Source organism: Toxorhynchites rutilus, chromosome 2, assembly GCF_029784135.1.
Source record: "Toxorhynchites rutilus septentrionalis strain SRP chromosome 2, ASM2978413v1, whole genome shotgun sequence".
NCBI classification, from domain to species: domain Eukaryota; kingdom Metazoa; phylum Arthropoda; class Insecta; order Diptera; family Culicidae; genus Toxorhynchites; species Toxorhynchites rutilus.
In genome coordinates, this window is record NC_073745.1 from 121686020 (window position 1) to 121708589 (window position 22570).

The window sequence follows — 22570 nt, forward strand, 5'->3', positions numbered from 1 at the left end:
TAATTTTTTCTACAGTAAGCCATAACCTACGAACGATTCCAAAAAGTATTTCACACGATTACGCCTCCTGTGAGAATCGAACTCACGACCGCTGGTTTACAAGACCAGCGCTCTGCCTACTGAGCCAAAGAGGCTTGTTGGAAGCATCACTAATGGGGTTCTGGTAATGACGAATTGAAACAGATATCAATTTACTGTGAGATACATTCGGACACTTTCCAGCATCTGATGGAAGCTAAGCGAATGAGAAGACTTCCCCCAAACTTTCTTCGTCTTATCGAATCCACCTAAGACTAGTGGAATACAGTGGAATTCCTAGTAGATAACTACCGTCTCTTTAATGTACGACTATGCATATTCCATCTAACGAAGTAACTCACAACTCAAATGCGCTTATAATAGGATGAATTCAAACCAAAAACAAAAGCGTCAAACAAACCAAATAGAGAAACATCAAAAGATATGTACTTATGCTTCAGTGTCGTGTCCTCTAACTTATGAGTTAAGCTTTTGCATTCTGCAGTTAGTTTTTCCATGAGCTGTTTTTGATCTTGAACCATGCCCTCGAGCTCTGACACGGTGGATGCTATAAGAAGAAAAGTGGACAAGAGACAAGTTTTGTTTTATTTTGCTGCTTTGAAATGAGCTGAGTTCTAGCGGAAAATCAGACGCGGCCATTGTATACAGCTAATCGAAAGTTTCACACCATTCCAAAGCGCAACGAGTACTATAAATCTGCTAGTCAAACTGTTACTCTCTTACGGAGGCGTCGACCACGGGAAGGTTAAGTAGATTACTTGTTTCAATTATTCGTGTCTAATTAACACCCTTAAATAAGTTTGAAGATTTGCAACTATATACCGTCGGATAGCAGTGGTTAACAGAGGAAGGTGAAAAAAGCTCATGGATAAACTATTGAGAACGCCAGATTTCTCATTGTTTCATTTCAACGTGTGGTTTTCTCTCAACGCAAGATTAGAATAGAAGTTAGTATCTGATCTTTTATCGTTTTGCATTTTTCACACAGGCGAACAGGGTGTGCTGTATACGAAATTGTTCAATCATTGTTCGGTGGAAGCTAGATAAATGCAACATCTATGAGATAAACTCGGTTTCGTGAAAAACATAGCAGAACAAACATTATGAGTAGCGCTAAACACAATATATAGTTGTGTGTGATTGAAAAAAACGTTAATTAGTTGCTCTTGCCTATACGCACATTTAGTGGGTTTCAATAGCTTACCCATGGGAACAAGCATTCTAAATTGGTGAAATTGAAGCTATGCTGAGTGAAAACATGCATACTTACTGTGCTTGGCTTCCATGTCGGAAATGATCTTCGCCAACTCTTTAGACGGTCGAGTTTCCTTGTTGAGAGCACCAAGCGTTAGCTGAAACGGTTTTCATTTGAAAAAAAACACTCTAATATCAACATATGCTCTCATTGAACCTCTTTCTCCAAGGATGCAACCTCATCTGCAAGTTTCAAATTTTCTCGCTTCGAATGAAGTAAATCAGCATCTGCTCGATCTAAACGCTGCCGCAATGAAGTTATTTCGGCATTCAAACGGGACATCTCCACTTTCGATTGTCGCTCAGCTCGCTCCAGTTGCAATCTGAAAAAATAGGCGTGACATAAAGGTTAGCTGTTGAAGTCACCCGCTACCAGAGCTGCCCTCACCTCAAAGAGGTTATCTCTTGCTCTAAAGATTGCTTCTCCGCACTAGCCTGATTGAGGTCGGACATGAAGATTGCAGTTTTGTTCTTCAACTCGAGCTTCAACTCATCCATCTGGGAATTTTTCTGGGAGAGTTCCCGTTTGTAGTCGGACTCGATGCGCTTCATACGTTCCACTTCTAGCTGAAGTTTTGTTGCCTGCTCCCACTGATTGCTCAAATCGCCACCCAGTTGATCCACCTGGAACGTGTAGCGTCTCTCGGCATTTGAACGTTCTTCGGTGAGCCGCTTAGCCATCTCATGTTGAACCTCGCGAACTCTCTCATGTTGACGTTCCAGCTCGTCCTGTAACGAAGATTTTTGAAAAGGGTTCAATATTCGATCGAAAATCGACTAGTGTTGTAAGATATAGGTACTCATTGGTAAAGGCTGTCCCGAGTCAAATTGCATAGTGAGAAAAGATTTGGAAAAATCATCATCGATCATCTTCAAATTCTCAGGGAATAAAGTAAAACATATTATTCAACTTTTACCATGTTTGTTTTATTCGACTTCCTTTCCATATACCAAAGCACGAGCCTTCCTCTTCACACTGCTCATAATATCTTGTGCCGTTCCGAATCATATTTCGGACACTAAATCAAATTTCGGACAATTTATTTTGTAATTTTTTGAACGAAAATTACATTACACTATTTTATAGTCAACTGCGAAATTCTTCGCTTCATTTGAAAAGCGTTTTATTAGATGATTTTTTAATATTATCAATCAAATAGGTAACAAAGTAGAAAGCTTAAAAGCATATTGAACTAATTTGTTAAAAATATCAACCAAATAATGCCTGTGCAAAAAGTTTAGATCTGTTTTCTGCATCATATGCCTCAAGCGTCCGAAATATGATTCAGAACGGTACAACGTTTGGACCACCTTTTTTGTGCGTAAACCCAGGTTTTCTTCATATCTTCCTCCGATTTCACTTCGTTAACATATAAAGGACCGCAAAGAAATCTGTAAGACATACGCCTGGGACCACAATTTTTGGGGCAAACTTGTACGCTTCATTTGTTTGGATTCCACGAATGAGATCGTTTCCTTCGGTGTGGATGAGACGAAGGCGAGCCATCGGTAGGCCTTTATTCTTGGCAGACCAAGGATTTAAGCATCTAGTGTAGAAAACATGGGTTATTTCGTGACCCATCCGTAACAGACGGAACGCGAAATACGAGAAAACTTGTGAGCGGTCCCTAATATGTTAAGATGCTAATGAAGTGTCTGCTTCATGATGGCTCAGTACTTTTCAATTTGTTGCAGTTTAGGTGTGTTCGGGGGATTGAGATGCTTTGACACGAAAATTAACGTTCTTAGCCTTGTACCACTTAAAAACATCTTTCGAGTAATGCTGCGAGGCTAGATCCGACCAGAAGGTCGGACTATTGTCACGAATGGGTTGCTCCGAGACAATTGCTTGCCAAATCATGCATTTTTTGGCAAATTTCAACATCTTCTTCTTTCGAACGTCCTCAGGAACTTCAAACTTATGATGAGCAGTTAAAAACTGAAGCCCCGGAAAGCTGCTGGCAGTCTGTTTTGACATACGTCTTGACATCCATAACGAGGCAATGCGGTTTTGTCAGCATCTGGATGTAGAGCTTTTGTGCACACGATTTTGTCATCGTTTTGCCGTTCATTGCCTTTCGGTGACTTTGGGACTTTGTACCTGTGTAATCCTCCACGTTTTTTTTAAATATTTTGCACGAAAGTTCTGCTTACATATATGTAGTTTTTTGGACATATCTCTAACGGAACTGTTCGGATTTCTCTTAGAAGCTTGAGTTGCGCGCTTGTGGTCCTTTACGATATACGGAAATCCATTTTGGACACTTTTTTCCTTCCGATCGATGTTCAAGCGCTCGTTGCACCAATTTGCACGACTGTATCATTTTCTGCTTCCTGCTGATGGCACGATAAGAGAGCTCCGGATTTTCGAGGAACGTGCGCAAAATTCTTTTGCACTGATGCTGTTCTTCCGATGTACACAATGTACACAATAGTGATTGAATTAATTTCACCCAAAATTTCAATACAAAATACTGAAAGGACAAAAAGTTACAGCCATTCGAAAATTATGCAATTTGAGTCGGGACAGTTTTTGTATACTAATATATCTAGACAAAATCTGATATACACTATTAGGATAATTAATTTTATCCTGCAAATTCGTTTCATCAAATTCTCTGTGTTTTCGTTGGATTCGAGACGCCATCTTTATGATGTGAAACCCATCGTACGTGCCTTGTGTTCACAGAGTCTCGAAAAATCTTTTCGCTGTTCTGATATGTACAGAGGTACCCGATCTGAAATGATTTAAGTCGAGCTTCTACGTTGATCATATGACGAAAAATTATTCGGTCGGGCGAGAGCTAGAAATAATACCGAATCAAGCACCACCTATTCTGACGTAGGACTACGTCTTCAGTAAGTGTGCCAAATCAGAAAACAGATCACATTTTCATGAAATAATTTTATCTTTAATAACTATTTCCTCACCTCACTATTTCCCTCGATGCCTGATTCAGTGCAAGAGGTCAAGGATTTGACCACTGTAATACAGTGGAATTGCAGGAGCATCATCCCTAAACTAAATCAATTTAAATTTTTAGTTCATAGTTCTAACTGTGATGTATTTTCCCTCTGTGAAACATGGCTTTCTTCAGCCGACGAACTGAATTTCCACGATTTCAACATTATTCGCCTCGATCGAAATGACTCGTTTGGTGGCGTACTATTGGGGATCAAAAAATGCCACTCCTTCTATAGAGTCACTCTCCCATCGATGACAGGCATTGAAGTTGTCGCTTGCCAGATATATTCCTCCAAGAACTATGGTTGGCCGCCATCAGTTTTTTTTATATCATCGAGGCATTGCCGGAGCCGCGGCTAATTTTAAGTGATCTCAAATCCCATGGAACAGCATGGGGATCACTCTACGATGACAACCGCGACAACGATGATGTGTGCGACAACTTCAAATTGACAGTTTTGAATACTGGGGAGGCAACTAGAATAGCCAACCCTCCTGCACGGGCAAGCATGCTAGACATATCACTTTGCTCTTCTTCGTTATCCCTGGATTGCACGTGGAAGGTAATCCAAGATCCCCACGGTAGTGATCACCTGCCAATAATTTTATCGATCGCCAATGAATCAAGTTCTCGTGAGTCAGTCGATATTGCGTATGACCTCACAAAAAATATTGACTGGAGAAAACTTGCAGAAATAATATATTAAGCAATTGTTTCAATGCATGAATGCACTCGAAGAGTATAACTTTATATCGAGTTTGATTTACGAAAGCGCACTTCAAGCTCAAAAGAAACGTGTTCCTGCTACCACTTTCCGACGTCGTCCTCCATCACTTTGGTGGGACAAGGAGTGTTCAAAGGTCTACCTTGAAAATTATCCGCTTTCAAAAAATTCAGGAAAACTGGATTAGTGGAATGGTTTCGAAAGTACCAAGCTCTAGAAGCCAAGCTAAAAGGTTTTATTAAAGCAAAAAAGCGTGGATATTGGCGGAAATTCGTCAAAGGTTTGTCAAGGGAGACCGCTATGAGCACTGTTGGGAATACGGCTAGGAGAATGCGTGGCTGGAACTATACAAACGAAAGTGAGGAATACTCTGCCCGTTGGATTTTAGAATTTGCAAGAAAGGTTTGTCCCGATTCTGTCCCTGCACAACACATCGTACGCGATATACCGATTCAAAGCGATTATGAGAATTTTTCGATGGTGTAATTCTCAATTGCACTTCTCTCATGTAACAATTCAGCTCCGGGGACGGACAAGATTAAATTAAACTTGTTGAAGAATCTTCCCGACTTGGCAAAACAGCGTTTGCTGAACTTGTTCCACAAGTTTCTGGAACTGAATATTGTTCCGCATGACTGGAGAGACAAGTGAGAGTGATAGCCATACGAAAACCCAACAAGCCGGCATGCGATCACAACTCGTATAGGCCGATTGCAATGTTATCCTGTATTCGTAAATTGTTAGAGAAAATGATTCTACTTCGTTTGGACAAGTGGGTTGAAACGAACAATTTGCTGTCAAATACGCAGTTTGGCTTCCGTCGGGGTAAAGGGACGAATGATTGTCTCGCGCTGCTATTATCTGAAATTCAATTTGCATTTGCAATTTGCAATTTGCTCGTAAAGAACAAATGGCTTCTATTTTCCTTGATATCAAAGGGGCATTTGATTCAGTTTCCATGGAAATTCTCTCAGAGAAGCGTGGACTTTCACCAACTCTGAATAGTTTCTTGTACAATTTACTGTCAGAAAAGCACATGTTTTTCTCTCATGGCAGATCGAAATCTTCTCGTTACAGTTTTATGGGCCTACCGCAAGGCTGCTGCTTAAATCCCTCTTGTATAGTTTTTACGTCAAGGATAAGAATGATTGTCTAACTAGAGACTGCACGCTGAGACAACTTGCAGACGATGAAGTTATTTCCATCAAGAATAACAATACCGTCGTTCTGTGGAACTCGATGCAAGATACTCTGAACAACCTGTCCACGTGGGCACTCAAGCTGGGTATCGAATTCTCTACGTAGAAAACCGAAATGGTCGGTTGGTCTAGGAAACACGAAACCGCCCAATTCCAGCTTCAACTATCCGGCAAAACGATCCAACACTCTATGTTTTTCAATTACCTGGGTGTATATTGATTCCAAATGTACCTGGGGGAGACACATTGCGTATCTGAAACAGAAATGCCAGCAAAGAATCAATTTTCTCCAAAACCGGAACATGGTAGGGTGCCCATCCAGGAGACTTCTTCCAGTTGTACAAAACAACGATATTATCAGTGTTAGAATATGGCAGATTTTGCTTCCGATCAGCTGCCAGGATTCATATTCTCAAGTTGGAGAGAATACAATATCGTTGGTTGCGTATAGCCATGGGGTGTTTGCATTCGACACATACGATGAGGCTTGAAGTCTTGGCAGAAGTACCCCCGCTTACTCTTCGGTTCACAGAATTATCTTACAGATTTCTCATCCGTTGCAAGATCATGAATCCGTTGGTGATTGATAACTTCGAAAATCTACACCAACTGACTTTTCAGTCAAGCTTTATGTCATTATACCATGAGTATCTTACCCACGATGTGCACCCTTCACCAGGCATCTCCAACCAAGTTTGCTTCCCATATTTTTGCAAGTCCTCTGTCATTTTTTATCTGTCCATGAGACAAAAAATCCATGGCATCCAAGATCATCTACGATTCAATGTTATTCCGTCGATATTTTCGGAAAAATATGCGAAAGTTAGATCTGATAAAATGTTCATTACTGACGGTTCATTCATAAACGGGTCCACTGGCTTCGGCATCTTCAATGAAAATTCCAGTGCCTCCTTCAAACTCAAAGATCCTTGTTCCGTGTATGTCGCTGAACTGGGTGCGATTTACTACGCACTAGGGATCATTGAAACATTGCCCATCGACCATTATTGTATTTTTTCAGACAGTCTCAGCTCAATAGAGGCAATCCGTTCAATGGAAGTTGATAAACGCTCATCTTACTTCCTAACAAGAATAAGACATCTATTGAGTATTTTGGTCGAAAAATTATTCAAGATTACCTTAGCATGGGTTCCCTCTCATTACTCGATTCCGGGAAATGAGAAAGCGGACTCGCTAGCTAAGGTGGGCGCTTCAGAAGGCACACTTTTTGAAAGGCAAATTGCCTATAATGAATTTTTTCACATTCATCGTCAGGACACACTCGTTAGTTGGCAGCGCATGTGGAGTGAAGATGAGTTCGGTCGTTGGTTACACACGATTATCCCTAAGGTTTCGACGAGTGCTTGGTTTAAGGGATTGAATGTCAGTCGTGATTTCATTCGCGTGATATCTCGGCTCATGTCCAATCACTACAACCTAAACGCGCATCTTTATCGCATTGGGCTCGCAGCAAACAATCTTTGTGATTGTGGCGAAGGCTACCACGATATCGAGCATGTTGTCTGGTCGTGTATCCGGTTCCATGCTGCCCGCTCTCAGCTTTCCAGAGCATTGAGGGCACTTGGCAGACAATCTGTTATCCCCGTCCGGGATATCTTAGGTAGCCGCGATCCTGATCTTCTGCTTCATCCATACCTGTTCCTCAGAAACGCCGATGTCAACGTTTAATGATGTTTCCTCCGTTGTATCCCTGTATCACATCCCTCCTATCCGATCGATAAACTTTTACTTAGTCGCGGCAATACATACACATACTCTTTACAGATACACAGGTCGAAGGTTGTGCAGGTCACTGAACATTGAGCCAAAGGTTGTACCGCTCATGACAACTCTACACGAGCTGAAGATTGCACCGCCCAGTGACTATTCTACCCTGGATTCCTTGAGTCAAGAGAGATGCACCACGATTAATATGAGGTACAGACTAAGGGGGCGTCGCTGATTAATGATCAGTTGCACCCCAATAGGAAATATCCCGTGTCGGCTACACATACAGAGTACTGGAGACTGCAACATCACAATTATGAGAATCTTTGTAATACTAACCTCGAGCCAACCACGAGTAATCGCTTACATATTACTAACATAGTCGTAAGACAAAAATTGTCAAAATATTGAACTCCCGGCCCCGTCAGGCTAACGCCATATGTGCCTCAATAAAATATATATTTTGGAAAAAAAACTATTTTTTGCTGCGAACGGATATTGATTTTTTGCATACTAATCGAATCGACAACTCTCTAAACTTTGTTTGATACGCTGTTCATTACAATCCCCTAGTCTGTAAATGGTCTAAATCAGTGATACATAACCTTTTTTTCAGAGGGGTGCAAACACGTGTCAATCATGGTGTCGCGGTCCGCAAAAATAGATGGATAAAAAAGAATGAACACGACCGCATTGTTAACGTAGGACTACTCAATTATTAAATTTTAAACGCTCCCACGAATAACGCTTCAGAGGACACTCAGAACGACTACAGAAAATCTGGACGGAATCGGGTGTGTGGTGGGGTGGCGGCATCGACAACAACCGCTGCAAAACTTCAATAAGTTTTCCACCGAGGAATACAGGTGCACCGAGGAATGCAGGAATGCAGCTCACACTGCTGAAAAATATCGTCCTTATATTCGGTTTGATATGCGCTGCACGTTGACGCCGCTCTTAGCCCGGAAACATTGCTCGAACTCACGGAAATAAATTGATCGATTGGAAAAAGTCACCAATAAGTTATCCATAATTTATCATTCATCCTACTAACGACCAGATGGCAGTGGTAGCGAGGCTTTCCAAAGACCTTTCTCAAGGCTGAGTGTTTAGAAATGAGAAACTCCGAGAGTCTGGACCTTGGCCCATCTGGGCATTTTAAACTATTTTGTATACGTAACAATAGCACTCTAAAATCTACAGTACAGCAAAATGGAAAAGTACAGAAGCAGTCCCCACCAGATAATTGCAAAATTGACGCGCACCCTTGCATCCACCGAACAGAATTGCACCACTGTGTGCGATATATATCTTTCATCCTTTCTTTCTATCGAGCAAATCAACTGTGTCTGACATCAGCATTCAGAAAGACTGCTGACTGCTAGCTGGAGCGAGACTGTGACTCAGAGATGGGCAAAACGGCTCATTTCAGTGAGCGGCTCAGAGCCGTGCCCTCAATGAAAAGAGCCGGCTCATTTGAGCTCGACGGCTCTTTCCAAGAAGCGGTTTATTCAGATATGTAAAGAATGCAAGACGTAAAAAATAAAGTTAAAAACAATAGTTTAGTGTCAAATGAGCGGCTCGTGAGCGTTCGCCCATCTCTACTGTGACTTGAATAATGATGATCATGGCTTGAATTATAGAGGTTTTAAATCTTTTAAAACTTTTAGTTCATTCGTCACTAGCCATAAAAAAGGACAAGTCATAAAACCGAACTAAACTCTCGGGCTTGAGAAAGGCCATTTAGAAAACCTCTTTGTCGTCTGGTCGATAGTTGAATGACTGTTGAATCGTGAATGCTGTGAATGCCTAGTCCTCTTATTTTCATTCTGTACGTTAACACGTTGGGCCCCGACCGAGCAATCGAACCGACAATGAACATTTCATATGGCTCACGGATTGATAGTGAACCTTTCTAAAATTAATACTGTAACTCTGTTCCTGTCGTTCTCAATGCTGACACCGTTCAAATGAAAACTTTGAAGATTTTCGCGGAAATTAGAAATGAAAATGACACAGAAGTATTCCTTACTTGTTGTAATAAAAATATACTAAAACTGAATGCAAAAAAAAAATTAATGCGTCTTGGGAATCAAAATACAAAAAAATTAGAAATAGAACACATTCATAGAACACTACAACTCTAAATAAGGTAAATAACGTTTTAAATTTTGTTAAATGCTTCTTGCATTATTTTTCTATCCACATTGTCCGTAGAATGAATGCTGCATTTGGTATTTCTATTTCATAGAAACGTGACATAGGTTTGGATCTGTCACCATTAAATTATTTTCAATACTTACTAATTTATATATACGGGATCAGACGGACCTCCCTCTAAACCTCGATCCCTGGTCTGAGCCTCGGGGATCGTTGAGGTTGGGCTCTCAAGGCCTCTTTTTGCCGTGGCTAGCTCTCAGGGTCGACTTTCCTTGTATTTGAGGTGATTTTGCGGGTCAAGGGCTCGGAATTTCCCCAATATTAAACAGGTAAGTATATATTTTTTCCTCTTATTGTTACCTATTGTACAACGGCTGCTGTGTAGGTGTGTAGTGTGTCGTGATGGCCGGCTGGCTGCTGCTGCTGCTGATACACGCGATGTCGGGATCTCGGTGTCTTGACGGTTGAGGTCCTCTCGGGTAGGCAGTGGCAGGATCGCCAAAGCTTTGCTGCGGGCCAGCTTCAGAAAGCTGGGTTGCTGTACTCGGTGCTATAAGCACGTTGTTCAACGGAGTTTTATCCCTTGATTCAAATAACGGGCCCTATCAAAGAGGAATATTTATGGCTACTGGCTACGCTAGGTTACCTGGTTGAAAATTCCTGATACAATTTGAAATCATACCTGATTCTTTTAATGCTTATAAAGCTCACACTTCCTATTGTTCTATAGGCTTTGATTTTATGGCACTGTAGAATAAACTAATTGATTGGTGCTTCCAGCTCAGAATTCAACCAGGAAATGTTAGCCTTTTCTTATCACTCCTACCAAGTAGCTTCTTACAATTTTCTTCCTCTTTATTCGATAGCTTTTCATTTCCTCTTTAATCATCTATATTCCCTTTTCGATGTTCTTTTCGTGTATCAGGGACTGCAGCTTTCCGAAGGTAAGTGTGTGTGTAGTATGAGTGTTGTACTAAAACTATTCCTAACATATATATATATATATATATATATATATATATATATATATATATATATATATATATATATATATATATATATATATATATATATATATATATATATATATATATATATATATATATATATATATATATATATATATATATATATATAGTAATTTTTCCAGAGCATTATTTTTATTTCGATACATACAAACTAGAGCCTACATAACGAAACAGTAACATTTATTACATTTGCGCTATCGTTGAACATTTCTACATATGAGTGCAAGGGATGTAAGTGACTTGATCGATTTCCCTTCGTCAACTTTTTCTTTAATTGATAACACAACTGCAAAAATTTTCCAATTTGAGTTTGCTATAGAGTCGATAGATGAGGTTCTGACCTACCTTCCACATTGTCAAATACAGCTGGGAATGAGTTTGCAGTTAAGTTATGACCGAAAGAGAGAGTTGATGTAGAGAAATCAATCACTTCTTCTTCTTCTTCAATGGCACTAACGTTCCTAAAGGAACTTCGCCGTCTCAACGTAGTATTACTTGCGTCATTTTTTATTAGTACTTAGTTGAGATTTCTATGCCAAATAACACGCCTTGAATGCATTCTGAGTGGCAACCTCTAGAATACGCGTGATCACAGTGCAAGTCGGAGGAAATTTCTTTGACGAAAAATTCCCCCGACCAGAACGGGAATCGAACCCGAACACCCGGCATGTTAGTTATGACGCTAACCACTCGGCCACGGGAGCACATATCAATCACTTACACCCCTTTTATTCTAAGCCCCTCATAATTAAAAATTTGGGCACAATATACAATTTACTGCAAGGAATGTTGTTACGGCATAAAAAATTGAAAAATTTGGAGAAAAATAATAACACGCCTTTAATGCATTCTCAGTGGCAAGCTCTAGACTACAGCGCAAATGGGAGGAAATTTGTTTGACGAAAAATTGCCCCGACCAGAACGGGAATCGAACCCGAACCCCCCGCAATTTAGGTGTGACGCCAACCACTCGGCCACGGGAGCACATGGCCATAGTGCGTTTCTGGAATCATTCCGTGCCAAACCGATATAGTGGTTCTCAGATTTTCGTGAGAAGTGGTAGTTTTGTTCTTTATCGCAAAACATTAGACCCGTATTTTTTTGGCAGACTTATCTCACTTCTTAACTAGGCGAACCTAGCCAGAATTTTCACCTGCCCCCGGGCTTCTGAATGCCAAAGGGGGACTAGGCTCTGCGGAATGCACGTATCTGCATGCTCGTGCTGTTTCAGTCCTGACCGAGAAATTGTCGGACAATCGCGCAGGTGCTAAGGATGACCGACTTTTGGATGCCGGCCAATTCCTTCTCCATGTTCAACACCTTTAGCGCTTCCAGAAGTGTCTTCGGGATAATTCCAGTTCCAGAGAGAACGACTGGAACAATTCTTGGGACTTCCCTTAGCCCCCACAGTTCCTTGAGCTTCACGGCTAATGGTCGGTACTTGCAGATTTTGCGACCGTGGGTCTCCTCCAGATTCTGGTTCAGTGGAATAGCGACATCGATGATGGTGACTTTGCGGTCGCTCTTGTCGTAAACCATTATATCTGGGCGGTTGTGGTGGATCGAGAGGTCGGTCAGAACAGTGCGATCCCAGTACAGCTTGAAACGGTCATTTTCCAGGACAGGTGCAGGCAGGTACCGGTAGTTTGGTACGTTGTCTTCCAGCAGAGCACATTGGAGCGCCAGTTGTCGATGAACAATACGGGCCACGTTGTTGTGGCGCTCGGTGTAGGCTGCGTTGGCCAAAACGGGACAGCCTCCCATAATGTGCTCTATGTTTTCACCTGGTTGATGGCACATCCGGCAAATGTCATCAACGTCTTGATGCCATACGTACCGCCTGCAGTTTCTCGTCGGCATTATCCTGTCCTGGATGGCTATCATGTCGGCTTCTACTACTGAAGAGAGTTCACCATGCGTTAGCCACAGATTAGATGCGGCCTTGTCGACGTGTGGCCGGTCCAGTTGATGGGGGTGGGCACCATGCACTGCCTTCTGCTTCCAAGCTGCAATCTTCTCCTCCACTGCCTGCAGATTGCAGTTGAGTTGGTACTCCGCTTGCGCCAAGTGCAGAGCGCTGTATCCTCTGTCGGCGGCGCAGTTAGCCCGGTATAGCGCGTTTTGGTTGGCGCGTTCTGCGAAGTACTCGCGCAGTTGTCGTACCTGGGCAACACACAGTGCAGAAATGTCGACGATTCCAAGTCCCCCTTCTTTGCGTGGTAGTGAAACTCTCTCCAGTGCCGATTGAGGATGGTGCATTCCGGCCTCTTTGAATGCTTTCCTCATCCTCCTCTCAAGGTCCTCTAGGTCAGTTTTGCTCCATTTGACAACACCAAAACTGAAGGTCAGCAGGGTAACCGCGAATGTGTTGATCGCGCGTACCTTGTTCCCCGCGTTGAGGAAAGTCCTCAGGACACAGTTCACTCGACTCAAGAACTTGTCTCGCAGCTCCGTCTTGATGTCGGAGTGGCGAATCCCGGTGAGCTGTCGGAATCCAAGATATTTATAGGATTCGCCACGAACCATGTCTCTTATGAACTCGCCGTCATAGACCTCGTAACCTCCGGATTCGGTAAGCTGCCCTTTCAGCAGATGGACACAGTGGCACTTGTCAAGGCCGAACTCCATGCAGATGTCCCTGCTTATGTCTTCGACAACCCGGATAGCTACACCTAGACGCTGACGTGAATCAGCGTAGACCTTGAGATCATCCATGTAGGAGGTATGGGTCACTTCTTCGTGGGCGCCGTCGTCATACCTTATTTTATAGCCATGACCGTTTCTATTGAGCGTCCTACTGAGGGGGTTCAGTGCCAGACAAAACCAAAGCGGGCTGAAAGAGTCGCCTTGGAATATCCCCCTCTTTATCTGCAGCGTTCTAGACTGCAACACATTTTCTCCATCACTGAGGTGCAGAGACGTACTCCACTGCCTCATCGCATGCTGCAGGAACCTAACGACGACGGGATCAATTTTGTAGAGCTCCAATACCCGGACGAGAAACGAGTGAGGTATGGAGTCATAAGCCTTCCTGTAATCGATGTAGGCCATACTTAGGTTCCGCTGGTTATATACCGCCTGGCCGACTATGGCTGCGTCGATGATGGCCTGGTCTTTGCAGCCATGCGTATTTTTTTTTCTGTACTTTTTCCTCTTTTTTTTTTTCCAAAAATGACTTTTTTTCAAAACTTCATAACTTTTGAACTACTAAACCGATTCAGATGATCGACATATCAAATTAAAGCCAATTAGCATTTTTTGGAAAAATGACACATTTGCCAATGAATTGAATTCTAGTCGGATACATCCAGTCTAGTCGCATAGAAATATTGAACGAAGACTGAAAACATGTTAACATTGAAAAATTATAACTTAAAAATGAAAGATAACACAAAATTCATTTTTCTAATATTTCTCAGAAAAGATTATCTGATTGGCTTTAATTTTATGTGTCAATCATCTGAATTGGTCCTGTTGATCGAAAGTTATGAATTTTTGTGTTGGAAAAAAGAGGAAAAAAATAGATTTTTCGAACCATCGGTTAACTTTGAAAAATCATAACTCAAACACGAAAAAAACGCCTCTATGGTTTCGACATATGTTATGTGAAAAAATCCTCAGCTTTCAAGAAAAAAAATAATAAAAAATATAGCGCCTTTGGTCCCGAGACCATGAAAACAATAAAAAACGAATACAATCAATAATAACCAAACCAGGTGATTGGCTTTAATTTGATGTATCGATCATCTGAATCGGTTTAGTAGCTCAAAAGTTATGAATTTTTGAAAAAAGTCATTTTTGGAAAAAAGAGGAAAAAGTTGATTTTTCGGAAATGGTCACCCTACTGAAAAAAAAACATACGGGTCTAATGTTTTACGATAAAAAATAAAACTACCACTTTTCACGAAAATCTGAGAACCACTATATCGGTTTGGCATGGAATTGCTGTATAAAAATATTCTGTTCGTTTGTGTACGCGTCAAAAACTCGAAAAGTTCGGAACAGATTGAGCTCAAACTATCCTACAATATACGATGGCGGTCCGATAAGTACTCAGCCTCATCGCCCGATAGTGTCAGTATCGCAAGAGAAATTACTTATCGTGTGGTACATTACCGTAAACGGCAACTGTCAAAATTTCAGCCGAATCGGACTCGTAGTTCTGTTTTGACCGTGTGTGGAAGCGGGCGTGTCCGCGGATTTTAGAAAAACGGAAAAAATGGAAATTCCGCCGTCGCCACGGCCAAATTGGTCGAATTGCACCACGAACTGCAACTCCATTCACCGTGTTCACCAGATTTGGCCCCGTGCGACTTTTTTCGTTTCCAAACTTGAAAAAGTCACTTGCCGGGCAGAAATTTGAGTCGAATGAGGAAGTCATCGCCGCCACGGAGGCAGACCTCGAGAAAACGTATTTTCCAGATGGATTAAAGAAGTTGGAGCATCGCTGGGTCAAGTGTATCGAGCTAAAAGGAGACTATATTGAGAAATAAATTGCCACTTTTCCATAATTTTTGTTTTTTTTTAAGTCTAAGTACTTATCGGGTAGCCCTCGTACAAAACAACCAAACACATCTAGGATTGCTGTTAGAACATAAAAAAATGAAAAATTCAACTCAACCATGCAACCACAATGTGCCACAGTAAAGCGTGGCAGGGTACGGCTAGTATAAAATATTTTAAAATGGCCAGATGGGCCAACCAAAAGAGCCCTCAATCAAATAACATGAAGTAAATATGATCTGACAACCCTAATATTTCTAATAATTGAATAATAATTAAACAATAATTAAGCCTGCTAATAATTAAATGATCAATAATCAAAAGTCAGCCTGCTAATCTGATTGAGAATAATTTCCCTCTCTAAACGGATATCGTCATAAAACATCAAAACCTGTCAATGAAAGTCTGTCATCGCGGATTGACCCATCTTGCTCATGTCAGCGAGCGATGAATATCTCTTTGGATAGTCGATAGTGTGTCGTGTTGTGAATAAAAACATGGGACGATTTTTTTTTCGCAATTCATACAAATCCTGGAACAACAATTTTATAAAGCTTCTGCTCGGGGGAAGATTCCTGTCACTTTAAAATTTATATTTCCAGATAAGTTTGTGATTCATTAAAATCAGTATTAGCTATATTATTTCTTTTTTCAAAACTATCGTGAATTTCGCCACATCGGTTCTATTCGAACAATTCTGAAATATGTTTCAACTTACCTTTAACCGACGTATCTCAATCTCCGCCTGATTCCGCTCAAAAGCAACGTGCTCTATCATATCTCGACTCCGTTGCGACTTGCTGTAATTAGTGGCCTCGGAATCCTTCAACTGGTCGATAGTTAACTGAAGTTTGCGTACGTTCTCTTCCAAATTTTGTTTGTCCCTGCATAACAATAAGAAAGCCTTAAAAATAATCGTTCATTGCAAAAATCTGCGACGGTGCAACCTTTGTAGGTTCTCCACTTGTTTCCTGTAAACGTCGGAGCAGCTGACATCGCTCGCGCCCTGCGTTAATTTGCGCTTGTTTTCTTCGTTCTCGGTGAACAGCTTTTTTAAATCTATCTGCGACTGCGCTAGCTGTGCCTCCAACTCGCTTATCCGCGACTCAAACACAATGTTGGGTCCGGAGAGTTTTGCCTTCTCCCGCAATCGGTCCAGATCCAAGTCCTCACTCTCCGATGAATCTACCTGGTACAAGACTTTTGATCGAGCACGATCTGTGAGGGCTTCATTCTCCGAAACGACATCCTTAACCTTCTTCAGAAGTGTGGAGAGTTCTTCCTAATTTGATGAGATTTTCATTTGGTTAAAATAATTTCAGTGTGCATAGTAAAAAAAAACCTATCATACCCTACAGTACTGGGATTCCCTCTCCAACTGCTCAATATAGTTTTCCTGTTTCTCAATAAAACCGAGAAGTTCTGGCGGAGGTTGGGCGACTTCAAAGTTCTGTGAAACACTGCAAACTACACAAAACTATAAATTCATCGAATTTCTAAACATTTATTCATTTATTTTCACCTGACGGTGGCGGCTGCAAGCTAGCTGTGGACACAGCCGGTTTCAAAATCGATCCACCGGGTGGATCCTTAGTTAAAAAACTATACCGCCGTCCACTACTTGCTCCGGCATTATATCTCGAAACAGCGCCAGGATTGAAATATTTTGAAACCTCAGTTATTGATGGTCTTTCAATGCCAGATTGATTATCTGATGTTTCCGATTTGGTGTCATCCACGCCACGATAGTATACTGAAGTGGCGAATTTCGTGGGTTCGTATGCCTCCGTCAAAAGAAATTTCAATCGATTGACCGCTTCGCGGTAAGCGTAATCTGTGAAATCGTAGGTTTTCTTCTTGTATAATGGGGTGTCAATTTTGTCCGACGCGGAAAGCTTCCTGCAAATGAAATGTTATCAGTTAAACTCCATCTTGTTATTTGAAAATTGAGGTTAAGTTTACAACGATTGTGGTTTTTTATCACTCATATTTCACGAACTTATGATTAAATGAATTACTTTAGACTTTATTTCGCAGGGCTTATGACCACGAACGACTATCCCCTCTTTCTGTAAAGCACCAATTTCGAGTTTGTTTAGCCACCGTCAACGAAGAACGTCATAGTTCAGTTACCATTAACAACGCATGTGTGTGGGGGTGAAACATACGCGCCTGGCTTGTGCCACATGTTCGCTTCCCTGGCGCTGTGTTCATTCACCCTTCATAAGGAAGCGAATCTCTAATTCAGCGCTCGGTCTGTTAGAATGTGGTACCCGAAAATTTAAGATTGCAGTACAAAACAATTCGTTGCAAGAAGCGTTTTGATGTTGTTTGGTGCATGATGATCATAAAAGCATCTTGCTGAATTTGGAGCGCCAATAATTTTTATAGGAACGTGACATTTGAAAACAAATCGTGCAGTGAGAAGTGGCTTTTAAGTAACTTAAAAAGTAGTGGCACGATTTGAAAATGATACTCTTTTTCTTATACATTATATGCTCTAGTATTTTGAACAACTTGGATGTGCAATTAATAAGATTGTAACATGGAACGAGTGGAAGGAATCACGCTAGATATTGAGATTGTTCTTATTGTTTAACTACGTCACCTGTCACAAAAGTGACAATAACATAAATCTTCTGCAATTATTTATGTTATTGTCACTTTCGTCTCACGCGTTCCTAAATTTCCTAAAGCCACTATGTTACTTCGTGCCACTTCTTTCTATATTACTTAAAAGCCCATAAACGTTCAGTATTATGGCGCGCAACTATGTCAATATTGCCCATAGACGATCAATTATATTGCACAAACCAAGATATTCAATATTATTGATCAATAATATTGAACGTCTATGGGCCGCTTTAAGAACTCTTCTATCAATTTCTGGATGTTTTCACCTAAGAAGAGTTCCAGAATCTTAAGCTTTACAAAAACTCTGTTCATGGTCATTACTTTTTCTTGCAGATAAAATTGAGCTTCATCCACCTCTTCAAGTACTGCACAATAGGAATGTATAAAACAGATTAAATCAAAATCGTACATGACTGTGGATGAGTCTTTGGGCCGAATGGCGAAGTATTTGTTAATGTAACATACATTCGCAAATTTTTTGTTTTATGGACTCGAAACTACTGAACCGATCGACATGAAAATTGGTATATAGGGGTTTTTGGGGCCGGGAAGGTTTTTGAGGCAGTATGAGACCCCTCCCCCTCTCTAAGGGGGGAGCCATACAAATAAAACACAAATTTCTAAATTTCTCGAGAATTAATCAAGCAAATGAAACGAAATTTGCCGTGTGGAGGTTTTAGGTTGCAATAAATGTTTCTATGGTGGTTAAATACCCCTCCACCTTTCTTAGGGAGGGGCTGCCATACAAATGAAACACAAATTTTTGCATCACTCGAGAATTAATCAAGCAAATTAAACCAAATTAGGCATATAGAAATTTTAGGGTGCAATAAATGTTTCTTAGTGAGGTTAGTTACCCCTCCCCCCTCTCTGAGGGGGAGGCTGCCATACAAATGAAGCACTAATTTCTGCCTTACTCGAAAATTATTCAAGCAAATGAAACCAAATTAGGCATATGGAGGTTTAAGAGCGTAATAAATAATTCTATGGTGGTTAGACACTCCACCCCCCTCTCTAAGGGGGGGCTGCCATACAAATGAAACACAAATTTCTGCATTACTCGAGAATTAATCAAGCAAATAAAACCAAATTAGGCATATAAAGGTTTTAGGGTACAATAAATGTTTCTATGGTGGTTAGACACTCCATCCCCCTCTCTACGGGAGGGCTGCCATACAAATGAAACACAAATTTCTGCACTACTCACGAATTAATCAAGAAAATAAACCAAATTTTGCATGTGGAGATTTTAGAGTGCAATAAATGGTTTTACGGTGGTTAGACACTCCACCCCCCTCTCTAATGGGGAGCTGTCATACAAATGAAACACAAATTTCTGCATTACTCGAGAATTAATCAAGTAAATGAAACCAAATTTGGCATGTGGAGGTTTTAGGGTGCAATAAAAGATTCTATGGTGGATAGATACTCCTCTCCCTTCTCTTAGAGAGGGGCTGCCATACAAATGAAGGACAAATTTCTGCATAACTCGAAAACTAATCAAGCAAACTGGACCAAATTTGGCATGTTGAGGTTTTAGGAGGCAAGAAACATCTCTAAGGTGTTCAGCTCTCCTCCCAACTCTCTAAGGGGGGGCTGCCATAGAAATGAAACACAAATGTGTGTAAAACTCAAGAACTAATCAAGCAAATGGAACCAAATTTGGCATATGGAGGTTTTCGGGAGCAATAAATGTTTTTATCGTGGTTTGACACTCCTTTCCCCTCTCTAAAAAGGGGGGAGGAGAGTGCTAAACAATTAGAGAATTAATCAAACAAATGGGATCAAACTTAGCATATAGAGGTTTTAGGGACCGATAAACGTTTCTATGGTAGTTCGACACTCCTCACTCCTCTCTAAAGGGGGCAGCCATACGAGTGAAACACAATTTTCTGCACAACTTGAGAACTAATCAAGCATATGGAACCAAATTTGGCATGTGGAGGTTTTAGGGTGCAATCAATATTTTTATGATGGTTTGACACCAGTAGTGAGGAATTAAGCAGATTCCTGCCGTGAAGCATACCAGAAAAACAAAATAAAAGAGGTAGAAAACGATGCAGTGGACCAAAATACAAAGAATAAATATGAAAAAAACCAACATTTAGTTCAGCGAATATATGCTTGAAGTGTAGGAGAAGATAATGAAAAATATCTTAAAAGTTATTGAAAACTAATAAAAGTAAAAGCAAAAAGTAAATTAAAAAAAATTTAAAAAAGTAAGGCAAAATTTCTGAATTCTATAGGCAGCAAGTTGGAAGGTGATTCGTTTGAAGCTAAGAGGTAATCATTCAGTGCCATGTGACGAAACGCCTGTCGTACGAAGAAGTTACTGTGAATGAATTTGATATCTCTAAGGGGGGCTGCCATACAAATGAAACACAAACTTCTGCATAACTCAAGAACTAATCAAGCACAATTTGGGATGTGAGGGTTTTTGGGTATGATTAATGTTGCTATGATGGTATGATACCCTTCCCTCTTCTGGAATGGAGAGGGGGTTCCATAAAAATATTACACATATTTCAACCAAAAATATTCCAACCAAACATGACAATTGAAAGTTTTCGGAAAACTTTGAAGGAAAAAGGGAAAATTCGGAAAATTGAATTCCCATATGTTCCACAATTAAATAGTGACAAGCGTAGTTAGTCCATTTGAGGTTTGCGCTAACGGAATTGATCTTTGTTCGAAACTGGAAATGGATTTTCAGGTGATGAAACTCACTCCTATGTCTTTTTCTATCTATACCAATAAAAATGTATCGCCGAATGTGTTGATAAGAGCAAAACTCGAGGAAAAAATTGTCCGATTCAGGGTTGTCTTTATTTTATAATTTTTTCTGTATCAAACATTTATTCCATGTAACGAAGAAACATGTTATTTGCATGTGGTTGAAAAATCTTGAACGAGAATTATGTCTGAAAATAATTTGATATTATAACGATGAGTTTTGGTAGAAGTACTAGGAATTTTGTAGTAAAAGGAAAATTCAACAGGGTCGATTAAAAGATCAATCAATGAACATTGGACCCATGAACTTGCGCTTAGTAAGAAAACGTGAATGTCTGAAGGTATTGATTACAAAAAAAAATGGGCGAGACGAAGTTTGCCGGGTCAGCTAGTAAGATATATATGTACATTTTTCGGCCCGAGCGATCAGGGGAAAATATGATGTTACGGAAAGAGTTGGAAAATCACTAGCACCTAAATTGGACACCTTTCTGACGAACTCTTCATCTCTATAGTCACACTGTATCGAATTTTATGAAAGATTTGGGTCTCCATACATACACGATTCAGTTAACACAAGAATTGAAGCAGGCCGACCCCATCAGTGCCGTATGTTCTCAGAGTTAATTTAAGTTTGTATAATTTTTTATATGTATAGTTTTTTTTATACGAAACCCATGATTCGGTACAAAAAACTCATCGCGCTTTTCGTTCATTCGAAAATCGACATAATCGTCCATCTGAACAGTTAATTCGAACAAGTATGAATGCTACAGGGTACCACGCATCGTTTGAGACGTCGTATAGATTGGTCATCATCGGGTCATCTCGTGGTTGATGTCGTTTTTGAGTAAGGAGTAGATAAGTAAGTGGTTTTGGAACTTCGATTAAGCTTTGTAAAGAAGGTTAATTTTCCACAAGGCCAACATCACCCTGGATCCAAAGCGAATTCGGATACTGGAAAACGCACAAAACTGAAGAAAATTTTCAAACAACAAACATATTGGATTCTGATACTCCTAAACGTACCAAGTGAGTGGATAAGGTTGGAATCTAATACGGAACACTAAGGTTCTGCTAATGAACCTTCTTCACGCTAAAGCAGCGTCGAGTGTGTTATCTAGGAAGTTCATTAAATACGCTTTGGATTTAGCTCTAATTCAAGAGTCCACAAAGCAAGAGTAATAGGTTTTCAAACAGGTTCATGTAAGTTATTGTACGATCACAAGCATCATTCCCCAAGAGCTGCTGTCTTAGTTAATTCAAATACTAAATAAATTTAAATAAATACTCTTCATACAAGAATTAGGTTGATTAAGCAGCTTGAATAGGCTCCAAATGAATTAAACAAAACGATAGTCTCTGTTTGCAAAAGTAATTGTCAAATAAAGAGAGTCGACAAAAAAAGTTCATTGGTGGAACTAAAGGCTCGAACTGATTCGTGAAACAGTGCGGAAACCGTTCAATAGGGTTAAAATTACTGGTCTTAATTACACAATATACAAGAGCCCGCACCGAATACAGCAGAAAATGAAGACGATCTAAACGAAAATTCTGGGCACAGAACAGCAAAAGCATTGAAAGTACCTCCATCGTTGCAAG

General features: G+C 40.5%; 1 protein-coding gene and 1 non-coding gene across 5 annotated transcripts in view; both read right to left on the reverse strand.

Annotated features, from left to right (window-relative positions):
* Positions 1–22570, reverse strand: part of LOC129769456 (leucine zipper protein 1) — a 43823-nt gene that overhangs the window by 13611 nt on the left and 7642 nt on the right. For 2 of the 4 annotated variants that reach the window (XM_055771743.1, XM_055771744.1), the window contains exons 2-9: positions 17124–17500; positions 16953–17068; positions 16549–16883; positions 16320–16485; positions 1682–2022; positions 1451–1616; positions 1310–1391; positions 469–586 (exon numbers count right to left, since the gene is read on the reverse strand). In XM_055771743.1, the coding sequence (XP_055627718.1) occupies positions 469–586; positions 1310–1391; positions 1451–1616; positions 1682–2022; positions 16320–16485; positions 16549–16883; positions 16953–17068; positions 17124–17500 (1701 nt within the window). Of the gene's footprint in view, positions 1–468; positions 587–1309; positions 1392–1450; positions 1617–1681; positions 2023–16319; positions 16486–16548; positions 16884–16952; positions 17069–17123; positions 17501–17563; positions 17684–22570 lie in introns of those variants that run through there. The other 2 variants (XM_055771745.1, XM_055771746.1) reach the window with 2 other exon arrangements.
* Trnat-ugu (transfer RNA threonine (anticodon UGU)) lies at positions 62–134 on the reverse strand. The gene has a single exon. It is a non-coding gene; the product is annotated as a tRNA-Thr (tRNA).